Consider the following 23,968-nt stretch of genomic DNA (forward strand, 5'->3'; position numbering starts at 1 on the left):
CCACGTTTTTACCATATTAAACATTATAAAAACAGTATAACAGAGGTGCCATAATTTACTCTAGAGACATTTCCATTTTAGCCACTTTGTAACAGTAAACCCCCTTCCCCAGTGACATAGTGGTTTGTCTCTGGACGTACAATGCTAGAACCTGGGTTTTGATACCTGTGGTTGGTAGAGCAAACATGCTCTCAGCCGTAACGGGCGTTATAATGTGACGGTCAATCTCACTTTTCTTTGGTAAAAGAGTAGCCCAAGAGTTGGCGGTGGGTGGTGATGACTAGCTGCCTTCCCTCTAGTCTTACACTGCTAAATTAGGGACGGCTAGCACAGATAGCCTTCGAGTAGCTTTGTGCGAAATTCCAAAACAAACAAAACAAGAATATTAGTAAAATACATACATATATATGTATGTATATTGCAATGTAAAACAAAAACCTGAATAAACAGTCATACTGTTGAAAAAACAAACTATAAGTCAAGAATAACCAATCAAACGATTGATTAAATACGCTTCACATTCATTTTATTTTCACAATGTTAATTATTAAATATCGTTAAACGTTGTGAAAATAAAACCGTTTTGAACTGAATTTCATTCACTGTTTTCGTTATTTTCGCTATTGTATTTTTTTCTGCATTCGTTGAAATACGTATTGATTATGTTTTTCAACCATTTATTTTTTAAAAGACCTGTCTTGGCCAGGTAGTTAGGGCGTTCGTCTCGTAAGCTGAGGGTCGTGGGTTCGAATCCCCATCACATCAATCAATTCTCACCCTTTCAGCCGAGGGGGCGTTATAATGTTACGGTCAATCCCAGTATTCGTTGGCAAAAGAGTCGTCCAAGAGTTGGTGGTGGGTGGTGATGACTAGCTGCCTTCCCTCTAGTCTTGCACTCCTAAATAGGGACTGCTAGCGCAGATAGCCCTCGTGTAGCTTTGCACAAAATTCAAACCAAACCAATTCTTTGTTAAGTATGAGTAACTTGCTGTTTCCTTATTTTTCGTTCGAGTTGGTATTTTCAAACTGAATTACATTTCATACAACAGAATGTCTAAACACCTTGTTCAGAGACACCGAAGATTCAGGCTTAGCAGTCCCTAATTTTGAACGGTTGACTATAAGGAGGACAATCACTAAGTAACGCCCGTACCTTAAGAGGCATGCTCTTTACCGAATAGGGACTATGACTGTCAGTTGTATAATACGATCACAGCTGAAAGTGTGAAGCCTATCCGGCAGTATTTCGTGGGGTCGAACTTTGGGTATTGTTATAAGCAGCCCAGTATGCTAACTGCAACGCCACACCAGTTCATAGAAAAGTAAATGTTCCATTTGTTTTTAGTTAAGCACAAAGCTACCACAATAATTATTATTCTATTTTAAATATTACTTCAAATTATTTAATTTTTGAATTAAAATTAATTACATCATTTGCATTTTGTCATAGTTTGTCTAGAAAATTTATTGTATTTTACATGTACAGTGCTTTGAAAGACAAGAAGTGTTTCCATATTGAAATTAAACTTTAGTGTTTTACAAGCCATAGATGAAGAGGTTACTTTTTAGTAAAAAAACAATTTCACCGCTGTAAAATGAAAATAAAGTTCAAAAGTTTGTTTGTTTTTAATTTCGCACATAACTACTCGATGGCTATATCTGTGCTAGCCGTCCATAATTTAGCAGTGTAAGACTAGAGGAAAGGCAGCTAGTCATTACCACCCACCGCCAATTCTTGGGCTACTCTTTTACCAACGAACAGTGGAATTGACCGTCACATTGTTTGAAAGGGGTTGTGTAACTGTGTCGAAATGTAGAGGGCGGTATAGATGTTTGAATATATAATTTAAATAATTATATATAATTAGAATGTAGAGGGCGGTCATGTGGTCAGCTTCCGGTCAGTTACCTCTTTCTTTGTGAACCTGACGATGACCGAAGAAGGTCGAAACGTTGACCGTCACATTATAATGCCCCCACGGCTGAAAGGGCAAGCATGTTTGGTGAGACCGGGATTTGAACCCGCGACTCTCAGATTGGGAGTCAAACGCCTTAACACACTTGGCCATGCCGGGCTAGTTCAAAACTTAAGTTCGCGCATTGGAAGAAAATATGATCTAACAAATTGACATTTATCTGTGCTCAGTATAAAAATATGTATTATGAAGCAGAGAAAAGTAATTTAAAAGTAAGAAGTGTGAATACATTAAAGTGTTAATATTTAAATATTCTGTATATTATATGCTCTTTGTCTTGTTTAAATTCACGCTTGAAACTAGAAACACGTACAGGAAAGAAAACACGAGATTTTAATCGTATCAGACAATGAACTCCATCTTTCACTCTAAACACATCAATCAATAAACAGTTGTTGTTTTGTTTTTTCAAACATGTCACTTAATATTTTAAATGTCTTAGTTTAACCTTCAAAGCGTTTGTGGCTCTTTATTTTATTCGTTCTAACAACCATAAAATCTACTGCACTTTGAGAAATTAATAACCCTTCGCAACTGTATATAGATGTTACACAACATGTTTCAATGGGAAAAAGTTGTAAAGTATCAGACTTGCCATTAGTTTGAGAAACATGCACCAGGTTTACCTCAAGAATTTCATTAATATATTACTATTATTGGATCCAAACATAACCTTCAGATAACATTTTCGTAGTCTGTAATAAAATATTCACGTGACACATATATCCAATTTTTTTAAACGTATACGTAATTGAAAATAAGACATAATTCGATTAAATTTATTTATAAAGAACATTTCGAAATAAATTATTTCCATTTAAATTTCTATGAAGATTTTGTATTGATAAAATAATGTATCGCTCGCTGTATGAGCAGAAAAAACACCTCAAGGCTCGATATTGCAGGGCCTATTTACACTCCACTTTTACGATTTCTTGTTCTTAGTCGCTATTGGATTGTTTTCACCTTCAGTTCCAGATATTTTCAATTACGTCACTGCAGGTTTGTAACACCATCTCAAAACGTGATATGACGAAATATTAACGGATCATAAAATATTAAAGTAGGAAACCTGGGGTTATGCTTTAAAAGGTCTGAAAAAAAAAAGTACGAGAAAGTAGCGTGATATTCTGGTGTGCCTCTTACACCAGGGGGCAAGTGATTAAAACAGGATAAATTATTCAATGACCCATTCTCCAGCACGTGACACAACACTTAAAGATGCAAGGAACAATGCCAACATATATTTTATAATGTCTCAAATGAACAACACCTTACGACCGATTATTTTATTTAACAGTGCACCCTGTTGTTACGAGCCTCCGTTTAAAATGGTATTCAAAATACAATGGAGGCCAAAGGTTTTAACGTTCAGTTATTCATTGACTAACATACACAGGAACTGTTTTATCATTATTAGTATGTTTGGGCAGTCTCAGTTAAGAAACAAAAATAAGTGCTAAAAATAACAGCATGACAAAATAATTTTGCAAAACTAATCATAATAATTCGGCGAATTTCTATTGCTTGGGACACTTTTTAAACTCAACTTTGGTTATAACACAATTAATAGTTTACCCTTCCACATATCGCACAGTTATATTCCAATGCTAATCATACTGAAAGATTTAATTTTACAAAATGTATCAAAAAGTTTTATGTTTTGTGAGTTCCATGAAACTAAGATGTAGTCAACACAAAACGTTTCACGTTACCCTAAAGTTAACTCCATGTAATAAAGGCTATTATAATAACTGATAATATTGTATAATCATGAACTGTGTTGTGAAGCTAATCCTAAATTAACAGACTTCACCCAATCAGGATCAACCGCCTGTTTGCAATCTCTGTTAATATGTCACCATTTACATGATTTTATTTAAATATCCATGGAACTTCTTACTGAATATGTATTTTCTAGGAAAAACTATGATAAACAACTGAAAAGAGGCAAGAAATATAACAAAAACTTATCCTTTCTTTCTTGTTGTGCAGTGAAATAATATATGTATTGTAACTTTGTTACATACTTATCAAAGAAACATGTAATTTATTGTTTTCTCTAGTACTCTACTGAAATAAATTTTAATTTTTCTGCTGGTGCTTTTACAAATATTTTGTTTCGAGATCACATTTAAATATCACCACCACAATTCGTTTTCTCTAAACCCTCTTTTCTAATACTTTCGTACAGTAATACCTTTAATCCCTATAGTGCATAATTAAAATCCTTGGCTTTTTTTTTCATCTTAGCATTTATCTATCAGGAATGTGTAATCGTTGTATATTGTTTCTGAACATGCACTAAAACGAACAGAAAATTCAGCTATTTTTGTTAAGTTCTCAGTCTATTAATAAAAACCAGTTGAGCGTTGCTAACTTTGAGAAAGATCACTATGAGATGCTTACGTTTTAAGACGTAAAATCTAACTAAAGAAAATTCGAGAAAGATGTAGTTACAACTTGTTTAGAAGGTAATACAGAGAAACACATGGCTGCACTTACCTAATACTGAAGAAAAGAAAACGCATGTTACACTAGGTTTGTAAGCTTTACACAAATACAAGAAAAGCAGACATACTGGGTTATATACATTGGTGATATGATCACAGTAAAGCAATAGAATATTTTATGAAATTCTGAAACATTTATCACATGCAACATTTCAATTTCCCGTTTCTTATTAGATGAAGAATCGGCAAAGTTAAACATGGTATATGACGCAATTTCCAATAAATCTGTAATGTGACTTCGATTCTAATTTAAGTATAATATTAAGAGAAGTAGGTTACAGTTTATCTACCGTTAACAAATGAACTGTTGTTGCTGTTGCAAGGATTTATAATCTTCATAATTACGGCTTTAGCAGAAACAAGATAATGCCTGTTTTAAGTAATAGTTAATATAATCTATAAGTCTAATCCAAGACAGCAACTCATACTGAGAGAAAAACGTTTACTGAATCAAAAAGCAATTTGGGGTCTAGAGGAGAATAGTCCAAGAGAGAAATTGGTGTTAAATGATAAATGAAAAAGCTGTTTGGAGCCCAGAGGAGATTGATCCAAGAGAGAAATTAGTACTGAATTTAGAAACGATTTGGGATCTGTAAGGAATTGATTCAAGAGTAAAACTACTATTAAATCAGATACTGATTTGGAGTGCAATTTTGATAATACCGAATATGTTATAAAAGGCTTAGGGTAAGCTTCTTCTGCCTTGTTTAAGGATAGATGTTTCACTATTTTGGTCAAAAGAAGAAAGTATAGGGGCACTGCTGAGTTGGTAAAAAGAATTAATATTATAACAAATTAAATTTATTGAATGTGGCCTTAAAATTATAATGTTGATGACACCGAATATCCTATCAGACGTTAACAAGAATCGCAGAAGATGGAAATTATATGAAAAAGGCAAAACTCATGAGGCATACAGTGACAAGGCTTGAACTATCTTCGGGTCTTGTTTTGAGCCCTCCCGGAATTCCTCCATCGACAATTTGTTGTCCTGGTTCTGAAATCACAAAAATAATCTAATATGAAATCAATTAATATGCATTTCCATGTCTACGCTTCCTATTTTAGGTTTCTGTAACAAAAATGAAAGTAACAGTAGCTCCGATAGTTGAAAGGATTATGAAATATATCGTGAAGTCCCGATAACAAATGTCTGGCTTCTGTATGGGCTAATTCAAGTTTTAAACATTAATTATATATTTAGAAATACAGTAGTTCATGTTTCTTGTGTTATTTCTGTGTTCACTAAGCTTTTCATACACAGGCATATGCAATTCACACACTCACCTAATTCTTTCTCAGATTTGTACACGTACTCGAAGCAATTTGAATATCACTTGGAACTAAATGTAACGTGGATTACTTATTCTGTTTGTTTCTTTAACCCAAATGGCAAATAATATTTGAACTAAAGTGATTCGTCGTGAATTAATGTTACTCACGTTTAGATTTGAGAATAGCTTAATAAAAACACTTGTTAATTACGAATATCTAATCCTCAAACACACAGACACACACATATATAAATCAATATACAGTCAATCGATATCACCTCTCTTACAAACACTTTCTATGACCTTATTGATTATAAACTTTCTTTCATATGATCCGATGCAAATCTTACGATGTTTGCTGTGACTGAGGGTATCTTATAATGTACGATAAGCATTCTTTGTTTAAAATAAGTACATAGAAAACAACCTGTTGGGAAAAAGTAGTGAGAAAAGTAAAAAAAACTAAATGCATCATGAACCACAAGAATACTGTACGAATGAAGAGTTAAAACAATAGAGTACACTGAAAGTGCTTGTGTCAGAGACATTCGACCTTTTAGTTCGTGCTAACATATGATTATGTCTGGACTTTCGCTCTATACTCCAATCGTATGGTTAGAACAAAGATTGATTACCCGTTTACAAGCTTGGAAAACGCCCATTACTCGACACTAGGGGGAGAGTTACTTTTATTCATCAGGACATTCGGTTACCGTTTTCACGTAGAAATTATTGCGAAATTACACAAACACTTTCATAACGGTTTATCAAATAACTTTTTTTAAAAACAAGTTATTTATTTAATTTATAAAGTATTCATTAATCACTAATTAAACAATGCGTTTATTTTATTTATTTGGCGTAATTGGTATTACACTTACTTATCAGAGCGAAAATAATAAAATAATTCGTTTTATGTAGCAGCAAAAATGTAATGAACGTGGTCCAGTGAGTGTCTGAATTTAACTACAAAGTTATTTTTCATTTAATCAGTTAATAGAACATTAACTAGATGGCACTACCATCTCTCAAGTAATTTGTGAATTTGTTCACTTCGAGTTTTAGCGTTAAAAATAGCATGCTTTTAGGTCACGCCAAGATTAATCCACTTGCAAGATTTAGTAACTACACCTATATTTATCAATTCCGAAGTTATGTTAAAGAAATAACCAATATATTCACCGTCAATATTCACAATTATAAACAAACAATCAGCTTTTAAGGGGCAAAGTGAATAAATAAATTATCACAGTTAGCACTACCGCTTATACTCGTAACCAATCTTATAACATTTAAAATTAGTGTACAACAATATTAAAGGCAAAATTAAGAAATGTTGATCTAGGGTAATAACAGCAGTTAACATGCTGACAGTACTGAACTACAAAGAAATATTCTCCTTGTAAGGAATGGATACCAACAGGATGTGACATCATCAGCCAAAGTTTTCATTTACATGTGGAAATAAACACGCTAATTTTTTCTGCAAAATACAAAGAGATTTGCTACACCATTTGCAAATATCTTCCATAAATTTCTGTAACTTTAGATTACTCAAACGACCCTTAGAAATCGTCGATAGGACTTTCTAAAGCGTGTAAAGAGAAGATAAACAATGTTGAACTCAGTGCATTGAGCAAAAATCTCCTGCAATGGAAACTGTATCACAGAACAATAATTTATAACCATGCCATCGCATGAAATACCGTTGGTGGTAAAAGGAGGAGACATGGGGTCCAGACTTTCATCTTTGCATCGGCACCATAAATGTTAAACATCTTTCTGTAGATGCATTCAAAGCGTTTTTTGCTATTGGGCAAAGAGATGCTCCTTCTCTAATGGAATCTTTGTCCACACTATTTATAAAAAAAATAATTAAAAATTTAGCGAGTTTGAGGGTTTTATTTCCAGAAATAAAAAAAACAACAACAACACAATATCGGAAATTATGATATTTAACCGTTTAACTTCAGCGGTGAAAACTCACATGTGATCAGCTAAGGGTTAGCTCACTCCTCGTTGAGTGAGTTGTGCCTCTATTAACTCAGAATTAATTCGCTCATCGTGAATCCTCCATAGATATCAAGGAAGTTCCGGATAAGATAGAAGACTCAATACAGTTTGTGTACCAAAAACTTTTGTACATAAATGATTATTTGTTATAACTATTTGTAATAACCATTATTACAAATTATATCACTGTTTGTATGTTAAAATACATTTGAGTTAAGTATGAAAATGCACATATCAGTCTTATTGTCAAATATAAATCTAATGCATATCAACATTTAACTAATTTCTAAATTCAAACATAGCTCAGTTTCAGTTATTTGCAATCGTAACACGTAACATAATAAATTGGAGGCTTGTCCGAGATCAATTATAACAAAAAAGTTAATGATGTGAGAAAAAAGTTAAATATCATTAAAACTTTACCATTTTAGACATATAACAATCTTGGAAAACACAACCACACTGTGTTTACATACAGATATAATACGTCTTCAATATTTGGATAACCCGAGCCACATCGATCAACAAATAAAACCTTCCAACTACCAGAAAAAAAAATTGTGAAATAGAACCATTGTAAATTACTTCACTGTTTTAAGGAAAAATAATAAAAATACACCTGTTTGAAGGATTAATTTTATATTAACAGTGACTTTTAGTATTACTGAAAATACTCAACAATATTTGGTATTCTCAGTACGTGCCAAAAATTAAATAAAAAACGGTGCACATATGTGCAACGTAAGAAGAAATATAACCAATTAAAAAGAATATTAGATTCCTTCCGAAAATGAAATTACTCCTTGTGAATTAAACTATTAAAACTAGAATTTAACAATTCGTTTAGTAGCGACAGGCATAATAAATATAAAGAAAGAAATTTCACTTGCATTAGATTAAGAAGGTATCTAAATATTGTGTGAAAGTTAAACTTTGGCATTTGTTTTCACATTTTTTCAGGTAAATTTTCTACCAATTATTAATATAAGTCCAAACGGTCATAACAGAATAGACATTTAATTTGAAATATCAAAACCCCGGTATATTTACAAATACTACCTCAATGCCTGTACAAAACTGACTAACATTTTATTCTAATATTCCATTTATACAATACTTTGTCAATAATTCTTCCTTATGCAATTATGATTTAATTTTCTTACCTTATCAAGCTGTTCGAAAATTTTATCAACTCTTCTTTTGGGATTATCTTCTTCACTTTCTGGTTGGGCTTTACTCCCCTAAAATAATTATCAAACGTATCTTGGTGTATAAAGTGCAATGAGAAATTATGCACACATTAATATTACAACCTATACTATATCATTACATAATTTATGTATAATCGCTTTTAAATATTTTATTCATGAACTGTGTGCTGGAAATATAAATTATTTGGGTGATTATAAAAATTACTGAATTTTAAAAGAAAATATTCTACTCATATTACCTACCGATAGGTGACGCTTATTCAACTACTTTTTCGCAATGCATTTCACTATAAAGCCTGGAGAAAGAAAAAAAAAAACACGAAAAATTTGTTTCTACAGCGCTTACACCGATGCAACAAGCATGGTTTTGAAGATATCTATAACTTTCACGCATTAACGAGATTCGAAGATAACAGCAATTAGTTCACATATTTTGCCCTAAAAATAAAGATGACTAAGTGTCCAATGATACGTTAGTCCTAACGTTACCAACGAACACCATTTTCTTATTAAACATTCTTCTATACTGTTGTTGTATTTAACTGCTTGTTTGTCCATGACTTTCTTGGTTTTAGAATTACTAGCAACATAAGTCACAAAAATTGTAAACAAAGTACAATCAATACTGCAATTATATTCACTCATTACATCATACTCGTAAGTTGTTTCTTTTAATTTTGCGCAAAGCTACACGAGGGCTATCTGTGCTAGCTGTCCTTAATTTAGCAGTGTAAGACTAGAAGGAAGGCAGTTAGTCATCACCGCCAACTCTTGGGCTATTCTTTTACCAACGTACAATGCGATGGATTGTAACTTTATAACTCCCCCACGGCTGAAAGGACGAGCATGTTTGGTGCAACGGGGATTCGAACCAGCCACCACTAGTACTTTGTTCGCGTCTTTGAACTGAATAATGTTACTGAGTGTTATTATCTTCATAACTCGTCTATAATTTAATGTTCTGGGCACGTTCGGTTCAAAACGTCTATAGTTCCAGATACTTCACTTCACAACCCAACTACCTAAGCTAACCACTAGGCAACGCCCAGTTCTTTTAAAAAATATCATATATATATAATAGGTAAAGTTAGGGCTAAATGAGCATATTTTACAATTTCTTTTGTGAATGTCTTTAAATAACGTTATCTGATTTTATCTACAGTTATCACTCAGTAGTAAGTATCATTAGTTTTGTTTCGAATTTTGCGCAAAGCTACATGAGGGCTATCTGCGCTAGCCGTCCCTAATTTAGCAGAGGGAAGACAGCTGGTTATCACCACCCATCGCCAATTCTTGGGTTACTCTTTTACCAACGAATAGTACGATTGACCGTCACATTATAACGTCCCCACGGCTGAAAGGGAGAGCATGTTTGATGCAACGGGGATTCGAACCCGCGACCCTCGGATTACGAGTCGTACGCCTTAACCCACTTGACCATGCCGAGCCTTGTTTGCTTTGAATTTGAGCGCAAAGCTACACAAGGGCTATCTGTGCTAACCGTTCGTATTTTACAAGCATATGGCTAAGGTAGCTAGTCATCACTTCCCACCGCGAATTCTTTACCGATAAATAGGGAGATTATAATGTTATGATCAATGTCCCCACATATGAAATGGCATGCATATTTGGTGTGACGGCGATTCGAGCCCACGACCCTCAGATTACGAATCGAACGCCCAAACCATCTGGCCAAGCCGGTCAAGAAACCTATGAAAAATATATTAAATTAAAATGTAAAAATTATAAAATCATGTGAAAATGCAGTATCTGCATACCAGAAGTCTATATTTCTTTGTATTTAATTAAAAGCTACACAATAAGTTATCTATGCTATGTTCACCTCATGTATCAAATCTCAATTTTTATCGTTATAAGTATTCAAGTTTATTGCTGGAGTTTAAGACTAAATTCATGCTAGATAGATGGAACATAATGTTACAGTGAATATGCAACGGAGAAACTAATAAGAGAAGGTATTATACCCTGGTGGTACAGCGGTAAGTCTACGGATTTGCAACGCTAAAACCAGGGGCTCGACTCCTGTCGGTGGTCTCAGCAGAGAAAACAAACACACATACACACAAGGTATTTACTTAATCTGTCAACGAAACTGATTTCAAAAAATAAATAAATTGAGGCATATTATCAGCAAGTTAGAGTAAACCGTGTAAAACATTTTAAAAGTATACAGAACGGAACAATATCTTAAAGTAACCTATTTACATAAGTTAAATTACTAGTAAGATTGCACCCAGACTGTGAATCAGAATATTCATGGTTGGCGAATCATCGTTGCAGAAACACGCTTCGCCCTATGCACCATGGGTACTAGAAAAATGTAACGGAAAAAAAAATCTTGCTATTCGATTAGATAGAAGTATGGTCAAGAGGTGGTGGTGGATGATGCCGAGTAACTGATTTTTAACTAGTTTATCAGTTCAAAATCAAGGGCTGCTGTGACCAGATAGACTTTGTGTAGCGTTGCGAAACCTTCTGAAACAACAAACAATTGAGACTGGAAACGTGACGAATCCTGTCCCAGAAGGTGTTGTATATCCAGTCATGAAGTTTAACTTTAGCAAACAGAAATATGAAGAAAAAAAAGTGCCAAACAGGCCAATGAGGTATAATTCACTTTAGAATTAAATAAACAACCTAACAGGAGTTTTCTATCTAGTCAAATAATTTAAAATAGGGCGCTTATTAGAACAATCAAGGAACCTAATACAGGTTATCATCCCTCCAGTGGCACAGCGAAATGTCTGCGCTAGAAACAGGGTAGAGCACAGACAGCCCATTGTGTAGCTTTGAGCTCAGCTCTAAACAAAGAAAGAAAATATCAGAATGTTCATAGAAAATATTATTCAGTTTTCTCTAAAATAAACGCGTTTTATTCCATTCATGAGAGACATCCAGTTTATCTTAAAACAAAGAACAACAGCAAGGGCTATAACAAACAAGTGTTAGGATTGAAAACGAGATTTGACATAATGCGCTTACGTTAATTAACCACTTCTTATAGGTAGCATTTCCGATATTTGAAGTTGGCATCTGAGCCCGGGATGGCTTAGAGGTTAAAGCACAAGACTTAAAATATTCGGATGGCGGATTCGAATCCCTTTACTGAACATGCTCGTCCTTTCAGCTGTGGGAGCATCATAAGCTAACGATGAATCCAACTATTGTATTATAGTAGCCCAAACGTTTGCAGCAGATGGTGTTGAGTCACTGTATTTCTTTTAGTCTATTATTTTTAAATGATAGACGGCAAGCGCAGATAACCCTCGAGTGATTTTGCGCACAGGTCCAGAAACAAAACAAAATAGACTACTTTGATGCTGACCATCATGTGGTTAATGGAGTATATGATACTTACTAATATATGGTGGAATATGACGTCACGTCTAAGTAACGCACCGAATACTAAATTATACTTACAATACTTACCATCATCTGGTAGATGGCGTCTACAATACTGTACATTTCTTCTCGCGTAATGTATCCGTCGTTGTCCACGTCATATAGCTTGAACGCCCCTATAATTAAACCATTCAATTTAAACAGTATGTAAGGATATGCATAACGAACCTAATATATGAAGTTCTGTATTCCTTGAATCGTATTCCATTCTATAAACGTAATACAACTCTCTGCTGACACACTGCGAAGTAACTATTGGTTTTCAGTATCGGTTAAGTATATTAACTTTCATTGTATCATTATACTATAATGGAATTCGTGCTTATATGTATGATACTCGCGAAGTGCAACCCCCAACCTCGCGAAATTTTTACCCTGTGTGTACGTAAAGTTGCATTAAGGGATCACGATTTCCTGTATCGCCTCCATTTCCCGTCACGGGAACTTTACTTTTATACATTTTCAGTGTGCGGATATAACGTCAGGAATACGTCACACGCGGATCTAATGCACGAGCGCCAGGAGTAATCGGCTAGAATATATAATCTTTTAACACGTGGTTCTCTTCTAAAATCATTTTAAGCTACTAATTACTTACACACAAGTTTCTCGTCCAAGTTGCCTCGTGATGTCACGGAAAGAGCTCGAATAAACTCCTCGAATTCGATTGTACCATCCTGAAAAGAAAGAAATAATGTTTTAATAAGTTTATATATCATACATGAAACTGTTTACTCGAACAACAATACACACGCACATATCGAGAAGTACATAACTTTGCCTGCTACTGTTTGGTAGCATGAGTAGCTGATAACAATCTGTTACTTAATATCAGCAAGTAACAATTTGTAATTTATCATTATCGGTAACTTATTTTTGTTTCATTATTTTTTGAATTTTGTGCAAAGCTACTCGAGGGCTATCTGCGCTAGCCGTCCATAATTTAGAAGTGTAAGATTAGAGGGAAGGCAACGAACACCATTTTCTTATTAAACATTCTTCTATACTGTTGGGCTACTCTTTTACCAACGAATAGTGGCATTGACCGTCACATCATAACACTCCCACGGCTAAAAGGGCGAGTATGTTTGGTGTGACTAGGATTCGAACCCGTGAACCTCAGACTGCGAGTGGAATGCCTTAACCACCTGGCCATGCTGGGCCCAGTAACTTATGTATATTTCACAAATATTAAGAGGATAACACAAAAGTTCTTAGTTTTTACTCTTTGGCGAAACTACCTACACACATCACTGACCTAAACTGACAATTACTTGATAAAATTACGAAACACTAAAAAATTAGGGTATGATGCAAGGATGATGGTACCTAGGATTCACAGTTCCTTCTTCCACAGCTAACAGTGTTCAGTGCGATAAACTATTGCTCCGCAGCACAATTTTTACCTGTAGAAGAGTATTTCACAATGCACTGAAGTCAATGTTGTCCCTCTCCTCATGTTTTCCAAACTTTGCCAACCAAATGAGTGGACAATAATTTTAAATGACCCATGCACTCCAAAACACAGAAGTTTATGTTTTTCCTTCTTCTCATTACATGTTTTACAAACTTTATTAACCGCACAAGTGGACTATGATTTCCTAAGACCCATGCAACCCCAAAACACAGAAGCCTATGAAGATGAACTAGCATGCTGATGGGTGGTTGAATGTTTAATCTTGATGAAGCTATATTTTATTGGAATCCAAGATGTAAAACGATATTTTCTCTAGCTATGATGGTATCACCACACCAATCAGATAGCATAGAATTAAACTGTCATTTTTCCTTGACTCTCCTAATGTTTAACTTAACATTAAATCTGTAACCTATAATATAAATCCAATGGAAAAACTTTCATAACATGTTATGTACCGTTCTTTATGTCTTAAATCATCAGCATAACAATAATAAATCATCTGGAGTCTTGCAGACATTTAAGATATAGCTTTCGACTTCTGTTTGGTTTCCTGGTTTAGGATAGGTTTATCAACATGGTTTTTGTGTAATAGAACATTGCTATGGCCATTTTAATCAGAGGATAGCCCATACAATAGTGTTTGCAACATCATTCAGTGTTATGAAATGAATGAAACCAGAAAACCCACTTTAACACGTTACCACAAGTGTGGAAGATACCCTGATGACCTTCAGTACTTGCATGATGTAAAGTGTGAGAGCTTCACAGCTCTGGGAGTCACTAGTGCATCACAGAATCACGTCTCAGCACTTTATGACGACGGCACAATACATCTTCTTGTATGACATGTTGTTCCCGTATCAGTGATAGTCGTGTGTCTCCTTGCCCACAGCAACTGTGCCCGAGCTAAATCTTGATATTTCAATTACTTTCCCTATACGTCCTGAAGAATCATTCGTAGAGTTTCTACACATCATCTATTTCGTGGCTGGTTGTCACTAACTTTCATAACAATTCGGTGCCTTGGGAACATTCACTGAACGAGTTCTCACCACCATTTAACTGTGAGAGCACTACTCTAATTCCATCATTTTCATCTGAACGTTTGGGCACAATCTTCAGTCCTCCTAAAGTGCACTTCTGCTCTGATTAGTACAGACAATCATGCAACTACTTAGGGGAAACTCGTCAAAAGAAAAAGCTCATAATATGACGAGAAACCTAGAAAACAGTGAATCTCTTATTTCGTCATGTGTTGGGGTCTTCACAGGGTTGATAGGCACATTGTACCTTCCTATTATGTGACCAAGAAATCCATCCATGTGAACAAATAATCCCATGATGAGACCAAAAACATCTCATCCATGTGACTAAAGAATTCCATCTATATAACTAAAGAACCCCAATCCATTTGAACAAAGAAACCCATCTATGTGAACAAAGAAACCCATCTATGTGAACAAAGAAACCCATTATGTGAACAAAGAAACCCATTATGTGACCAAGAAATCCCATTCATATGTCTATTTCTCTGATTTTACTTTAAAGCTTTCCTCACTGGATGAAAAATCATAACCACACTTTCAGTAGCAAAACGAAACGTGTGACCAAACAACAAGACGTCACAGATACAGATCTGACATCTCTTTCTTTGTAGCCCTTACAGTGTAAGTTCCATCAACTGTTCGAAAGAGGCAAACACTTAAAATTGGTCTGCTTTAATTATCCATTTTAATGGAATCCTTGTCTTAAGCGTTCAACCAGTTAGTACCTTCCACTGCGTCTGAACATCCGTTTATTGGTGAAAAATCATCAGTGCATATAACTACATTCATCCGCATAAAATAAATTATAATTCATTTAATTTACAGTTCCAGCAAAGTTTCTTACATTAACTACAATGAAATGGGATGTTCGTGAGTTATTTTCAGTGACAAAATGTTTTAACTATCTTCAAAGCCTCAGATGAGCGACCGTAGGTCATTTGTGGAATAGTATGTTTATGTCTGTTCAAATCCCACCTACACTTGCTGTTATCGATATGGTTCAATATTACAGCTATCCCTTTCTTCAAAACGATAAAGTTCTATGTTTTATATGCCTTTGTAATCACGGAATAAGAAAAGGTTGCATCAGAAAGTTATGTAACCTAAATCACCTCGAAATGATAGATTTTAGGTGCCATCTGTACTTGATAGTCACCAAACTTCAGATGAACTATAAAGGATCTAGACTTTTAACGTCTGTACTTAAAAGTTACGGGCAAAGTGCATGTGTGATTTTCTCAAACGAAAAGAATCGAACCCATAATTGTCGTGTACCAGCGGGAGACAAGTGGTTTGATATGTAATTCGTAACTAAAGAATGAAAAAAAGATATATCTCATTCTGGAATGAGATATAATTTATATCTGACTTCAGTACAAAAGATAAACAACACTTATTTACACATTGAGCGAAGACAACAGATTTTCCTATTGCAGAATGAGATGACTGTTTCTTCGACAATAAAGACAAAGATTACAATTAAAACATTAAACATCTTTGGAAATAGCGGGAGATCAGGCATTTACTAACAAAGAGCATTCACTGTATGCCAGAATCTAATCAACAAGACAGACTGAAAACCTATAGATAACAGGAGTAAAGGAAAATAACAGGAAACAGGAATACACAAAATAACGTAACGCACTTATAAACAGTTAAAGGAACAACTAAAGTTCTGAAGATGTGTACTGAAAGCGTAATAACCAACTAAACTGTTACATTGTGTTTTGCTATAGAACTAAATCCGAGCTTTTGAGGAAACAAGCTGAAAATGTTTTACTTCCTATACTATCTGTTCTTTAGGCAAAATCCTGTAAGGGCTAAACTGTGCTCTTTGTACCGCAGGAAATCGGAACTTGGCTGTTTGTGACGTAAGTGAGTAATCTTACCGTTGGTCTAACAGGAGCTGTTGACATTACAAGCAGAGAAGCTGACCTTGTAAAGTGCTCTAAAGTTTACAGGTTTTACAACAACGAATATCACGTTTAATAAACTTGAAAAAAAAATGTATATTCCTTCAATGTACAGAGAGATTATGGCTAAGCTGATTAGATAGTTTGGATATAATTTTGATGTACTGGAGTGTCACCCAATAATTGAAAGTATCTGTAAATTTAGTTACACGTCTGTAATTAGCGTAATAAATATCTAATTTATACTAACAGATAAACGAATAACGATAAAGAATAACGAATTGATAACGCTTTTAACGCCTCCAAAATCTATACTTAACCTATTATTGACAAGAAATGTGTAAAACTTTACAAGAAAAATAAATTTTGTACAGTTGAAACGTGACATAGTTAAAAACAAATTTAAAAAGTCACAAAAAATATATTCAAACGTTTGTAAGGGTGAGATGTTTTTGTTGTTCTATTAGCGAAAAAATACAGTATTTAGAAAAATTCCGTTATATTTAAACGATGTGAGAGGTCAGTTGACATTTCGGAATACTATTGATAAGACAATAGGAACAACATACACATTCATCACACGCTAGGTGCTTTCCTTTCAACCATACTGCCATGAGATCAGACAATGACAATGTTGTTCCAACTGTCTTACTTGCTAATATCTTAGACCCATGAAATAGTCGCATAAAACTATGATATATTAGAGTTACACCAAAGAACATTACCGTTATTGTTGTCATCTTAATTCCCTGGTTCAATTTTTCTCAACAAAACACCCGTTTCTTTGATAGATTGTTTAGGAAGAGTATTCATGATGAAACTTTGTAGAATGGACGACAACTGCCTGTTGTGGAAATACAAGTGTAGAGAACGACGTTCCGAAAGCCTTCTGCCTTTCGTCTTCAAATCAGCGTGTGTGTAAGGTATTGTCGGTCTTTTATAGTGCCCTGGTGCATTGTGGAGAGCGTGTTATGATTGCTCCATTCTACAAAGTTTCATTAAAATAACCGTTGATTTGTAGGTATAGCTGTAAGCCTATTTTTCCATCAATTCCAAATCTTCATTTATTATCGTTTTCAAGATACGAGGAGATGAATCTGCATTAATAAAAAATGAGATTTAAAAACCTAACTACAATTTTCCTTTTGTGGATAAGAGAGTTTATCTAGTTGGCTTAGCTCTGTAACTTGTTGCTATCCTAAACGCTTCACTTTGCGAGTTTTCTATTTCTCACTTCTATGGTGAACGTTAAAGCTTCGTTTAGATCTAATTTGCCTGCCAACCTTGCTTTATGGCAGAGTGATCACATAATCTTCTATCCAATGATCAAGTTTCGAAGACATTTTACAAGCTCGATCAGCAATATTTGCTTTCTCATGTGGGAGAGATGCCTATCGGCCATGCACGTGAGTTTAGGTCTGAAACCATCTTGAAATTCACAAGCAAACTACAGTTTTTGTGCATCATTATAGCCCATGTCTGCACGTCCATTTACTTTGTAAAAAAAAAAAAAAATCGACCGTGCATATCCATAATAGGACTGCAACATAATTTATGTTGCAAATGACTCAGTCGTAATGCTGAAATACCAAAGCACACTACTCCTCCATGAATTTTTTTCATAATCCAAAGTATACAAGATGGCTTTTTACCAATGTCCGTATACACAGTCTAGTCACACAGGAATTTATATACACTGCAGCCCGTTTTGAACATTATGTCTTCCTATGGAATAGCAAGAATATCCATTTTTTCCTAGCTGCTTGAGATATGCGACGGTTGAATAGAAGGTATGGCTGTAATCCTCATATTGCTAAGCCTATTTCTTGTTGGCCTCGTTTTCAGACAGAGGTTCTTCTTCATTGTGTTGCATACTGTTATCTGCAACGAATGGATAACGTTTGCCACTGACCTTTGTGGCTGTAAATTTTCGCCTTTTATAAGATACTGCATTTTGTTTTCCACAGCTAAGATACGACTTGCTGCAGGCTTCTTTCTATAACACCCATAAGCGGCTCAGCGGTAAGTCTGAAGACTTATAAGGCTAAAACCCAGGTTTCGATAGCCGTGGTAGGCAACACAGACAGTCTATTGCGTAACTTTGTGCTGAACTAAAAACAAACAAAATAACTTTCTAGATGGTCTTGGCTCCCCAACTTCATCCAGATGTTTTTGTCTTACAATGCCTTTTAGTACAAGAGACATTACCGTTTTGGAAATTCTAAAGCCCTGATTTGGCACATCCTTGTGATCCGAGCGTATGCGTATTATGCATCAGAGGGGTTGTAACATGCTCTTCCCAAAGGAAGATTAGTTTCCGTTGCAAACACACCACCTATGCAACTTCATAATGTGGTTGTAATACACTCCGTTCAACCGTGATATATATTGGCTATGGTTATCTCACGTGATTTGCATATTCAAAAGCGTTTTACTATAGCGTACTGAACCCTCTCTTCATATATATATATCCAGAAGAACAGTTGTTGTTAGAACGCGTGATTTAACGCTAATCGAAATAGTGAAATACTACACTATAAAATATCTACATTAACCAGTGAAGTGAAAGTTTAAATTTAATTTACATACGCTAATCTGCCTCCTCTTACTATTTAACGACTTGTTCTGTCCCTTATACAATCCAATGCAGCGTAACTCGTAAGCCGTTTAATAAAGGCAAGATTTAATCAATCCAGTTGACGTTTATGGTACATACATCAACAAAATAGCTGATAATTTTGAAAACTGTAGACACTGACGGTATACTGATCTCATAAAACTTGTGTTTTAAAGGTTAAATTTTTATACTATTATATTTTGTATTTGTATCTATGACAAACCTAGTAAATCTATATGCTTCCGTCCCTAATTTTCTATTACTTATAAATTTGTTTGTTTGTTTTTGAATTTCGCACAAAGCTACACGAGGACTATCTGCGCTAGCCGTCTCTAATTTAGCAGTATAAGACTAGAAGGAAGGCATCTAGTCACCACCACCCACCGCCAACTCTTCGGCTACTCTTTTATCAACGAATAGTGGGATTGATCATAACTTTATAACGCCTCCACGGTTGAAAGGGCGAGCACGTTTGGTGTGACGGGGATTCGAACCCGAGACCCTCAGATTACGAGTCGAGTGCCTTAACCACCTGGCCATGCCGGGCTTAGTTACTTATAAGAGGGAGGGAAGCCACTTAACACCACCCTATAATCCACCATACGTGCTGAGGAATTGACTGTCATACTTATAACGTATCCACAGGTTTTAAAATGTGGTGAATTTTAACTCACCAGGGCTAAAGTCAAGATTTTTATCAAGGGCCAACCTGTACCTAAAATATTATTGAAATGGGGACGCATTTTGTACGTAAATAAAGAAGAAAAGTATAATGTGTCGTTTAATTAACATATCTTGATATCCACTAAATTCTAACTGGTAAATAACGTACTGTATAGCCTGACCTATATAATAACAAAAAGTATATATATTAAGTCTTAAACAATATGCACATCAATGTACAGTATACTATGTACTCTAGTTTGGAGATAGTCGTGTGTGGTCATTATACAATAAAATTCTAGACGAACGTACAACAATTGGTATTTTACCAATTCAATGTCTATATGAAAAAATGATGCAAGCTCCCTTAGATACGGATACAAATTGACAATGGTAATTTAATACTGAGAGTAATTAGATCAGAAGTTATTTAAAGAATGGATACAACCAATAAAGTACAATAGTTCTGTTAGTACAAATCATTAAAAGTGTTAAAATTTGTTTGTTTTGAGTTATTAATAAAGCTACACAATTCATTTTCTTTAATATTTTATAAAAATACAATTATAAAGTGAAGTTAGCTAAATTCATAGGTGCTTTTAAGGTTTTTAAATTGTATCCGAGAGCAATTTGTGTTCTATCTATAAGAAAGTAATAAAACAATATATCTTAGATTGCTATGAAAACTGAAATGGAGATTTTGTGAATGTCGAAGGGGGTCAAGTTAAAACATCACAAAAACGTTTAGACTTGAGAATACAACGACACGTACGACCTCTATGGTAACTAAAAAGAAGAAATCCAGCATTGGAAAAAAAAATGAAACCACCGACAAGTGAATTAGATGCTGAGCGAATCTTCTCCCCCTCCCATTCTAAACATTTTCAAAACTACATGTGAGACACACGTTATAATAACATTGTGAAAACTGTTATAAGATTAGCGAAAGCGAAAAGCTATAACGGGAAACTTATTACAGCTGAGGAAAAAATTGTTGAAGCAAGAACATACCTTGAAGTTTACTGAATTTATCTAATATGTTGGCCATACTATCAAATCATAAATCAAAAATAGAACTTGTAAAAATTCAATTAGATAAAATTATTATGTGACGATATTCTTGCTCGTACGACCTCAAATTTATCGGGATATTTAGAAGTCAGATAAATAACTGTAGAAGAAAAATGTTAATTTACAAGTCACTGATATAAAAAAATGAGCTGTGAGAATTGATTGGTATAAAGCAATAAAATCCAAAACATACGAACCAATAAAAATTATTCTAGACAAGGAAGGCAGCGAATATTAACTAATAAGAAAATTTAAAAGATTAGTTTTGTGATAACGAATTTTAAAATACCGAAAAAAACAAGTAACCACAAAGTCGTCAAAAAACCTGATTGACTAATAGTGCTTTTAATATTATTAAAAGAAAATGTGTAGCGATAATACAAAGCGATGATTCCATAATAGAAAGCCTTTGAATATTTGAAAATAAGTACGCAAAGACGGAAAGGGTTTTTATTGGATAATCTTTTCTTGATATATTTAATTTTTGCTTAAAGTTGCTGATGACTTAGGAGAATCCGTGTTTTTATGTTAGTTTTCATACACGTTTGTAGTCATTGGTTCTATAATTTAATTGAATGTGATATGTTGTTGTTTTGAATTAAGCACAAAGCTACACAATGGGCTATCTGTGCTCTGCCCACCGCAGGTATCGAAACCCGGATTTTAGCGTTGTAAGTCCACAGACATACCGCTGAGCCACTAGGGGGCGAATGTGATATGAATAATGTCCTTCTTTGTCGTTAGTTTTTTTTTTTACCAGAAACAGAACAAAAACAATTCGATACCGATCAAAAAAATATTATACTGGATAAAAAATATAAAAACTATGTTATTGTTTTCTTAGAAGAAGCACATTGAATATCGAAAAGAAATCACTTAAGGGTACAAACGTAGTAAAGACTGTGCACTGTTTCGAATAAATTAAATTAGAGTGGAAATTTTCTAAAGTAATTGCCAAATTATACGATTCGTTCGTTTACCACAATTAGATGTAAAATATGAGGCCACATAGGTCTTTTTATGTATTGGTTTTTGACCAAATGAGGAAAATTAGAAGTATTGCAAATTAAATAAAAACATTAATAGATCTAAATCTGTAACATCTATAGCTTTATTATCTGCCTTTAATAAAATATTTACGTTTTCCACCAAATATATATATATATGCTGATAAAAACGGAGAAAACAAACGCATAAAACTAGATCATACATTTTGATAATTAATAAGTATTATGACTAGGTTGTTAGAGCACCTCGACTCGTAATCTGATGGTCTCAGGTTCAAATCCCCGTCACACCAAACACGCTCGCCCTTTCAGCCGTGGGGGCGTTATTATGTCACGGCCAACCTCACTACTCGTTGGTAAAAGAGTAGCCCAAGAGTTGGTGGTAGGTGGTAATGACTTGTTGCCTTTCTTCTTGTCTTACACTACTAAATTAGGGACGGCTAGCGCAGATGTCCCTCTTGTAGCTTTGCGAGAAATTCAAAAACAAACAAGCAAACAAACACATAAGTATTAAATTGGATATTCAAGACATTTTGGAAGAATAGAATTCTGAGTACAAAAAGTAAACTTGCAGTAGGAAATAATATTTATATTTAAATATAATTAACTGATCAGAAGGATAAACTAAAATATAGATATATACGTCGAAATTCACCTGGAATTACATTCACAGTTTTAATCGGTTTGAACATAACAATAGTAACTAAAAGGCACATATCATTGATGTTTACAAAATGTCCGTGACTGTTTGTTTGTTTTGGAATTTCGCGAAAAGCTCCTCGAGGGCTATATGCGCTAGTCGTGTAAGACTATTCAGCAGTGTAAGACTAGAGGGAAGGCAGCTAGTCATCACCACCCACCACCAACTCTTGGGCTACTCTTTTACCAACGAATAGTTGAATTGACCGTCACATTATAACGCCCCCATGGCTGAAAGGACGAGCATGTTTGATGCGACGGGGATTCGAACCCGCGACCCTCAGATTACGAGTCGAACGCCTTAACACACCTGGCCATGCCGGGCCTAATGTCCGTGAAAGGGGGCAAAACAAGCTGAGATCACACATTAAGAATACTTATGGAATGAACTTAAATTATTTAGGTTTATTTTAAATTCGAATCATGAGAAAAATATTGTTTACCGTAAGAAAATTGATAAAAATATTTAGATTTAAAACACTTGAAAAAACTAAAACTATTATACAGTGAGAAAGGATAAAATATAAATTATTATAAAGGTTTAAGCACTGTATTTCTTAGTTGTACACAAATAACACTTCTTATTAATTTTACAATCAAAAACAAAGTGATATGAAAAGAAAGAAAAGTATAGGATGGTTAGGGTTAGCAAAGAGAAAATACATTAAGTGGAACATCCATCGTCTGAATAAATACGAGACGAACAACTTTAAAAACAAAATTAAACGATTTTACGATGTATGGTACATTTCAGGAATCAGATAGCCAGAAGCAAATGTGAACGAGGTATTAGATCACTGAAGGACAGAAACTCGTGATAAAACTTCTGAAAAACAAACTTTTTAAGGTATTAAAAATTTAATAAGATTAAAACGTCAGAATAATAGTAGTTTATCTGAAATTTATCTTTGTTTACATGTGTTTGTTGAGTTGAATTTCACAAAATAACTAAATGAAGGCTACCCACGATAGCGGTCTCCAATTACGTGAAAGTCTAAAAGACAAAAAGCTATTCAACTCAATTCACCTATAGGCCCCAGCATGGCCAGGTGGTTAGGGCGGTTGATCCGCAATCTGAAGGTCGCAGATTCGAATCCTTGTCACAACAAACGTGCTAGGTTG

The 23,968-nt window shown here is 34.5% G+C and overlaps 1 protein-coding gene across 1 annotated transcript in view; it reads right to left on the reverse strand.

Moving 5' to 3' along the window:
• Nucleotides 1-2,290: 2,290 nt before the first annotated feature.
• The window catches only part of LOC143227290 (frequenin-1-like), a 123,276-nt gene continuing 101,598 nt past the window's right edge, over nt 2,291-23,968 (reverse strand). The window contains exons 5-8 of the mRNA XM_076458750.1: nt 13,009-13,087; nt 12,438-12,526; nt 8,940-9,017; nt 2,291-5,486 (exon numbers count right to left, since the gene is read on the reverse strand). Coding sequence (XP_076314865.1) covers nt 5,394-5,486; nt 8,940-9,017; nt 12,438-12,526; nt 13,009-13,087 — 339 coding nt within the window. The 3' untranslated portion in view covers nt 2,291-5,393. The remainder of the gene's footprint in view (nt 5,487-8,939; nt 9,018-12,437; nt 12,527-13,008; nt 13,088-23,968) is intronic.

Source organism: Tachypleus tridentatus, chromosome 1 (genome assembly GCF_004210375.1).
Source record: "Tachypleus tridentatus isolate NWPU-2018 chromosome 1, ASM421037v1, whole genome shotgun sequence".
Lineage (NCBI taxonomy): Eukaryota > Metazoa > Arthropoda > Merostomata > Xiphosura > Limulidae > Tachypleus > Tachypleus tridentatus.